General features: G+C 41.7%; 1 protein-coding gene and 1 long non-coding RNA gene across 6 annotated transcripts in view; one reads left to right on the plus strand and one right to left on the minus strand.

The window, feature by feature from the left end:
• ppm1ba (protein phosphatase, Mg2+/Mn2+ dependent, 1Ba) overlaps window positions 1–7,021 on the minus strand; it is a 21,146-nt gene that overhangs the window by 3,324 nt on the left and 10,801 nt on the right. Inside the window, exons 2-7 of one of the 5 annotated variants that reach the window (XM_015042040.1) lie at window positions 5,440–6,360; window positions 4,049–4,166; window positions 2,962–3,076; window positions 2,313–2,370; window positions 801–817; window positions 53–122 (exon numbers count right to left, since the gene is read on the minus strand). In XM_015042040.1, the coding sequence (XP_014897526.1) occupies window position 122; window positions 801–817; window positions 2,313–2,370; window positions 2,962–3,076; window positions 4,049–4,166; window positions 5,440–6,327 (1,197 nt within the window). In that variant the 5' untranslated portion in view covers window positions 6,328–6,360 and the 3' untranslated portion in view covers window positions 53–121. The other 4 variants (XM_015042017.1, XM_015042024.1, XM_015042033.1 and 1 more) reach the window with 4 other exon arrangements.
• The window catches only part of LOC106953353 (uncharacterized), a 20,343-nt gene continuing 14,145 nt past the window's right edge, over window positions 824–7,021 (plus strand). The window contains exon 1 of the long non-coding RNA XR_001426187.1: window positions 824–1,138. This is a non-coding gene — a long non-coding RNA (uncharacterized LOC106953353). The remainder of the gene's footprint in view (window positions 1,139–7,021) is intronic.

Below are 7,021 nucleotides of genomic sequence, written 5' to 3' on the forward strand. Positions count from 1 at the left end.
CAGTCTCATGTGGAATAGTGGTCCTGTGGAGATTTTTTTTTTTTTTTAGTTTTTTTTTTTTTTTTTTTGGATCAGGCGTTTGTGCTGGACAGCTACCAGTGGCACTCCAGATCTGCTCCACTCTGCAAGAGGACAGCCAGGAAAGGTAGAGCGAGGAAAGGAAAAAAAAAAAACAGAAAAGAGGGAGAGATGAGAGCGAAAGAAAATACTCTGTTAATTTAACGTCACGTCAACAAGTTTCGGTTCCCGACCCGAGTTTTCGAGGGAAGATTTTTATACCATGAACACAGACAAAAAAATAAAGTTACAACACCAACACACTCTAGCCTCAGGTTTGTAGATCCTTTGATGCAAAACTAAATTAATTTGCCGACATGTTTCTGTAGCTTTCTCTTCTTGCGGGGGGCGTGGCACAGAGACAGATTGTTATTTGCTTGCGTGCGGCTGCTGAGACGTCAAGTGAGACAGTAATGCATGCGTGTGGGGCTGGTGCATGCGTGTTTGTGTGCCTGTGATGCGAGAGAGAGGGGGACAGACAGGACCAGAAACACCTCATCGTTCATTTACACTTACACACACACACTCCTTAAAGTCTAAATGGAGCTCTACATGCTGGAAAGTAGACCAGAAGGGGACGTATATAGACTGATGGAGGCGTGACAGAGGGAGAGTATGCTCTGCAGGTCACCACTATACATGCCTGTAAGAATGTGTGTGTGTGTGTGTGTGTGTATGCATGAGGTTTTGGAAGGAGGGCAGGGGTGGGTTGGGGTTCAACACTTATATATGTGATCACTTACCAAATGAAACAGGAGGGCTGCATTAATCAGAGGGTGAACACACAGTTAGACATGTTGATGCTTCCCTTGTTGGCGTCTTTATACGCGTTTTCTTGCTAAAAACAAATTCACACCTCTTGGGACTTTTCCCACATGTTGCCAAAGCATACCCGCAAAATTTAGTTGCATTATGCGTGGATTTTCTGCAGTAGATCAACACAAAGCGGTGCATATTTGTAAAGTGTGTCTGTCACAAATAAAAAGAAAAAAATTGAAGCCCAACAAAGTTTGTGGTTGCAAGTTGATGAAACGTGACAAAGCTCAGAGGATGGACAGTTTTGTGTGTGTAACTAGAAAGTGTGTATGCAGAACAGTAGAGTTGGAACCAATTTTACTGTTTTAAAAAGCTCATCTTCACTTTAGAGTGCATATAAGTGTGCATCAGTAATATACCTATATGGAATACCTCTGTTTTGTTTTTAGTATGTTGAAAAGGTAAAACTTTTAAAGTGTAAAAAGATAAGAAGCTGTCAAAGATGATAATTTTCCTCCTCAAATCAATGGTTGAAAGCCCTAGTGAAAGCTACTGCCACACACACACAAACACACACACAATCCCTTTTTGATGTTAATTATAATCAGATAGACACACATGGAAGAATCCACTAAACACATAACATCACTTGGAGTTCAAACACTGACAGCAGCATTTATCACAACCATGACAAGATGCTAGCTTAGCCTGCTAACCGTTTATCCAGAAATGTAGCTGGGATGTGTTGGAGGAGCTACAATTACCAATTTAAATTCAATTATTTGAACTAAAAGTGTATCTTAGATTTTTTTCTTCTCAAGTTATAAATATTTTTTTCACCATAGTGGAAGAAATATCAAGAGTAGACAAATGTTTATGTTTGAAGTTATGATTTAAAGCATGAAATTCTGCAACATTTTAATCATAAAACTACATTTTCAAACAACTTCCTTGTTGTGCTGTGTCGAGACCTTCATTTACCTTAGCTAGTTAGAAAAAAGTCCTACAGTTTTTAACCTTTTGAAACACTTTGCTCCGTATGTGGGACGGCACAGTCAGTGAAACACAGAAAATAAGAGTTCAAAAATTTCTATTAATTGAGTTGGATTTTTGTGAAACAAGTAAATTAAAACTTTATTTCCAAGGACTACAGACTTTAAGTTCACTGTGACAGATGTTGGGAATGGAAAAAGTAAAAAAGTCAAACGTATAGAATAAACCAAGTAATGCTTTGAATTCGTCTTGGTCATTTACAGCAGCAAGTGAAGAAAGAGACATCAGGAATATCATAAGGTTTAAAGTAAAACCTAGAATACACATCATGAGCAGCAGCTGTCTGTAAACCAATGAGACTCTTGATGAAGGACAACTTCCCAGTCCACAGAAATTAATAGAGATGTTATCAAAACTACATTACATAGCCTCAAAATGTCAGGACAGTGTTGGTTTAGTGTTTTTAAATACAGGTCAGAGGCCAAAGGTCATTTATAGACACTTACTCCATCTTCCTCCTTGTAAGGATTCAGACGGTTGTATACTGCTTCGATAACACTGCGTCTGCAGGAAGAACACAAACAAGGTTGAATATGTTGAGAGTTTAACAGTTCAGGGAACTCAAAGTTAACATGGAGGGCATGAAAGACAAACAGAAAATACTGGCAACAGTGAAAGAGGATACATGTTGGTAACATAACAGGCAAATATTATTATAACTAATTTTAGGAGCATTAAGGGCAATGTCAATAAAATCCCAGTGAAACGCATAATGCTCTATCAGGGTTTCCCCCAGTGTATTATAAGCCTGGCGGGCCACCAGGCTTTACTTTGCCCAACACCAGGCGAAGTGTTTTATTTTAAATATATTTTTCTTTGTCAAGTAACAGTGACAGTAAAGATAGATTAAGCTAGGTTTGTAGTTGAAGAAACTGAACTGGGCATGAGGGCTGTCCCTGCACCTGCCCGCTGGCCTCACATGATATTATTTCCAAATTATGATGCCGACTTGTGCACCTACAAATTTTTGTAACTTTTAACATTTTTTAACACAAAAACATAGTGTCCCTACCACCTATTATATTAGAGAAAATCAGTGAACAAACGGCATCATGAAGACAAGAGGAACATGTCATAAAAGGTGGCAGCATTTACTTGCTAGCGAGTCCGCCCCCAGGTGGCAGAGGGGGCATCCCGCTGTCGGAGGCCAGGTTCCTCATCACCATCACCAGATCCGGAAAAGCCTCGTCTAGGGGCCGAGACAGCATTTCTAAACAGGACAGCAGAACTGCTGTTACACAACGCTTATTATTGCCAAGACCGTCAGTGGAAAGAAAAAGAGTTGAGGAGAAGGGGTTTATTGGAGGATGGAAACCGTACAAGTTTTTTTTTTTTTTTTTGAAAACAAGTGTCTGAACGAGACACGGTGACAGCAAGAGGCTCGCAGCTGAGCTGAGTGGCGTGAAGCCAGGTTGATGTTCAGCCAGAGCATTCCTCTCAGTCTGTCCTCTCCCCTTCTACTCCCTCTCTTCTTTGTTCTCCACAAATTAGACAATAGCCTGAGCCAAACATGTATACTCTGTCTCACCTGGACCAAAAGTTTCTTATATCAAGTAAAAGTCACCATTTGTGGCGAGCTACGTACAAGCTACGGTATTTTCAAGTGTATCTTGAGCATTAAACTAAACGCCTTTATAATTCATTCTGTGAGGCAGAGAGAGAAAGGAAACAAGCTGATAAGGTCAGGTTTTATAGGAATTATCAGCTAGGAATAACATCTTACAGGAAAGGGCTACACTTTGAGCAAAATGTCTCATGAATCAGGAAGGAATATAAGGAGGGGGGATTAGAAAACAGCATACAGAACAGAGACAGATCAGGGAATTCATCCAAACAACACAGGACAAGACAAGGAGGGAAATGGACAAGAAGAGAAGGGAATAAAGGAGGGAGATGGTTCCTGAAATGGAAAAACAAGCTTTAAAGTATCATTTTTTTAATATGAACAAGATGTAATTCAGTTGGAACATCCATAATATATAAAAACAAATGTTTAAAATAAGATCATCTTCAGAAGAAAACAAAATGCTCCATTATTCCCAAAAGCTGTGGTCTACAAATAAACCATTTTACGGCAAACCTCTGAAAATGGAGAATAAAGTTAAAGCTTTCATCATTCCACGTTCCCATGATGTTTCCACCTTAGATAAACAACTAGAAGAAATTAGCTCTCAGCTTTTACCTTCCACTCGAGCCTCCAGATATTTGTTGACCTCAGCTTCTCTCCTCACAGCTTCCTCGGATACTTTGGGAGCATTGGGCAAACACACTAAGACAATACTCATGTTATCTCGACTTCCCTAGATGGATGACAGGAGGAAGGGAAACAAAACACTGAATTAATATTGAGCACATTAAGAAAAAGCCCGATGACACAGAGCACAAAGCCCTTCAGGTATTTCCAACATCGTTAATTGTTAACTTGAGAGCCAGAGCTGCTTTTAGTTTGAAGAAGAAGCTTTTATTTTGGAGGCCACGTTTTGCGTCTGATCTAGTCCTGTAGCAGTGTTCAGACTTGTCTTCGTTTAGAGAACTTTCTTATTGTAGTACCAAATCGTTTCTTCAGAGAAACGTTCACCGCAGAAGGAAATGGTACAAGTAAAGTTGAAGGGATTTTAAGTACTTTCAGTCAATGGTCCAGAGCAAGAGAGAAGAGGTGAAGAAGTGTGAGCAAGTAGGTACCAGCAAAAATGAAAAGAATGACGAAAAGCCGATTGAGAAGGACAAGATACGCCACCTGTTGTATTTATATCAGAAACCAATTTTAAAGTAAGAAAGGAAGTCATTCTTGAGTTGAAACACGAAGTTACTTTAAAAGTGAAGAAACATCTGCTGCTTTTAAACATCATCTGGCAGGATTCTGGGAACCTGATTGAACAAGATAGAGAATAGACAAGATGTAAAGGGTTTGTAAGTAAGGATTTAAGATCCTATGATGCATCCATGATATATTTCTTGTCAAAGCAAAGAGTCTTGTGAAGCGTTATCAAGTTGCTGTCAGGATGAATTGCTTCTTGCAAAGTAAATGCAACTCCCAACTCCTACCCAGCTCTCTGAAATGACCGACAACATTCAGCTACAAAAATCCTGTAAACTGTGTGGCTGCTTTCTGCTGCAAGAGGGAAAGAAAAGCTACGGGTGCATTTAATAGTTTTCTTAAATAGTGTGGACTGACGATCACAACAGGAGATTAATGAAACCTTTACTGTTTTAGTGAATATACAAAGTGAGAGATTTGCTGTCCTGCCTGACACAAACACAACCTTATAATTGGGCATAAATATGAAAATGTGGACCAGTCAAACTGATTGTAATCTTTAACAGGGTCTCATTGCCAAACCTTTACTGTATGTACACACATTTCCATCCAAAAACATTCTCTAAAGCTCATTTTCTTGTGAGCCCAGTATCATGCATCGGCTTGTATCATAATCAAAACCACATTCATAAACAATGTGGCCGCATATAACCACTAGACTCGCATCTATTTAGTGGATTTCTATTGATGCTCAATAGTTTAAAGACTCACACCCCATCAAGCCCGTGCTGAAAGTGAAACAAAAGTCCACGTACCTTGTGCAGGCAGGTATCCACCACTTCATTACAGACTCTCTCCAGGTCATCACACACCTCCAGTCTAGATTTCACAAATTCACACAATTCCTCATTGGACATGACATCCCAGATGCCGTCACAAGCCAGAATAATGAACTGATCTTGTTCCGGCGCCCGAACCATCACGTACACTTCCGGTTCAGGGCTAACCAGCTGCTCCGTTGGGCCCTTGCCATCCACACACTTGTAATCATAGTCCCCCAAGGCTCTCGAGACCGCCAGGGACCCGTTAACTCTCTGGATCATCACTGAGCCTCCTGCGTTCTGGATGCGCTCCCTCTCGCGCGGGTTGCAAGGCTTGTGGTCGAGCGTGGAGAAGCACACCTGCGAGTTGCGGTACAGGACGGCTCGGGAATCCCCGCAGTTAATAAAGAAAAAGTGCTCTGGCGACAGGAGAATCCCCACCGCCGTTGAGCCGCTGCGGTCCATGCCGTTCCGGAGGTCGGAGAAGCTGCGCATGTGCTCGTCGATCCTCAGGAAACCCGTGCGGATACCGGCTTTCACGGCCTCCACAGCGGGAGGAGGAAGAGCTTGAGAGTCGGAGCCGCAACCGTCTGGTCCGACTTGCGAGCCTTGCTTGCTGCCAGCGCCGAGGCTCGCAGTGATTATGTGTTCGAGAAGGTGCTTTGAGCAGTAGGTGGCAACCCTGGATCCAGCGTGGCCGTCGTACACGGCGAAGAAAGACCAGTCGGTCATGCCGGGAGCCTGAAGTCCCAGCACAGCCGTGTGAGCGTCCTCCATCTCCACCCGCCAGCCCTGCATGGAGCTCAACCCGAAGCGCAGTCCGTTCCCCTCGCCATGCGAGTTGTGTTTCTCTGTTTTGGGTTTGTCCAGAAACGCCCCCATGCCTCGGCCTTAGACAGACGGAGACCTTGCTTCCTGTGGCAGAAACACAAAGAGAAGCAAGGAGCATGAAATGGGATGCCAGACACCACACTCTGTAGAGCAGATGCTATTACTGAATGAAGACGATTCAAACTGGGCATTTTCTGAAATTCATTAAAATATGAATTCAGAAAGAAAGACTGGCATGAAGTTATTTTAAAGGAAAATTTATTCTACACAACATTCAGTCAGGATAATTAAAAAAGGGAAAGAGAGACTTTCAGTAGATAGCAGGAAAACTGAACAGCAACATGAAGCTCAGCATAGTCACCCAAATTCAACTCCAAAGACATTTTTGGAACAAGCTAAATCGGATTTCAAAAATGTCCAGCCGTAAACACAAGCTTCCCCTCAGGAATGTCCTCAAACGGCAAAAAGGGGAATGCAAAGAAATCCCCAGAAAAAGTCTCCATCAAAAAGTTTACAGTTATTATTATTATAGGAATCAGACAACCAAAGGCATCAGACATCCGTCTGGACTTTGCTAGTTTAGAATAGTTTCCCTCAGAATGAAAACAGTACAATTCCCAAAAGCAAACATTTGTCACAGATGTTTATATTTAACTATATTTTTAAAAAAGTTATAAAATTTCCCTTACCCCCCCCCCCCCCTCCCACAAAAAATTAAAATAATATAATCGACCGTTGCTTTCCC

The sequence above is a fragment of the Poecilia latipinna genome, unplaced genomic scaffold (genome assembly GCF_001443285.1).
Source record: "Poecilia latipinna isolate Pla-1442-1.1 unplaced genomic scaffold, P_latipinna-1.0 Scaffold33, whole genome shotgun sequence".
Classification (NCBI taxonomy): Eukaryota; Metazoa; Chordata; class Actinopteri; order Cyprinodontiformes; family Poeciliidae; genus Poecilia; species Poecilia latipinna.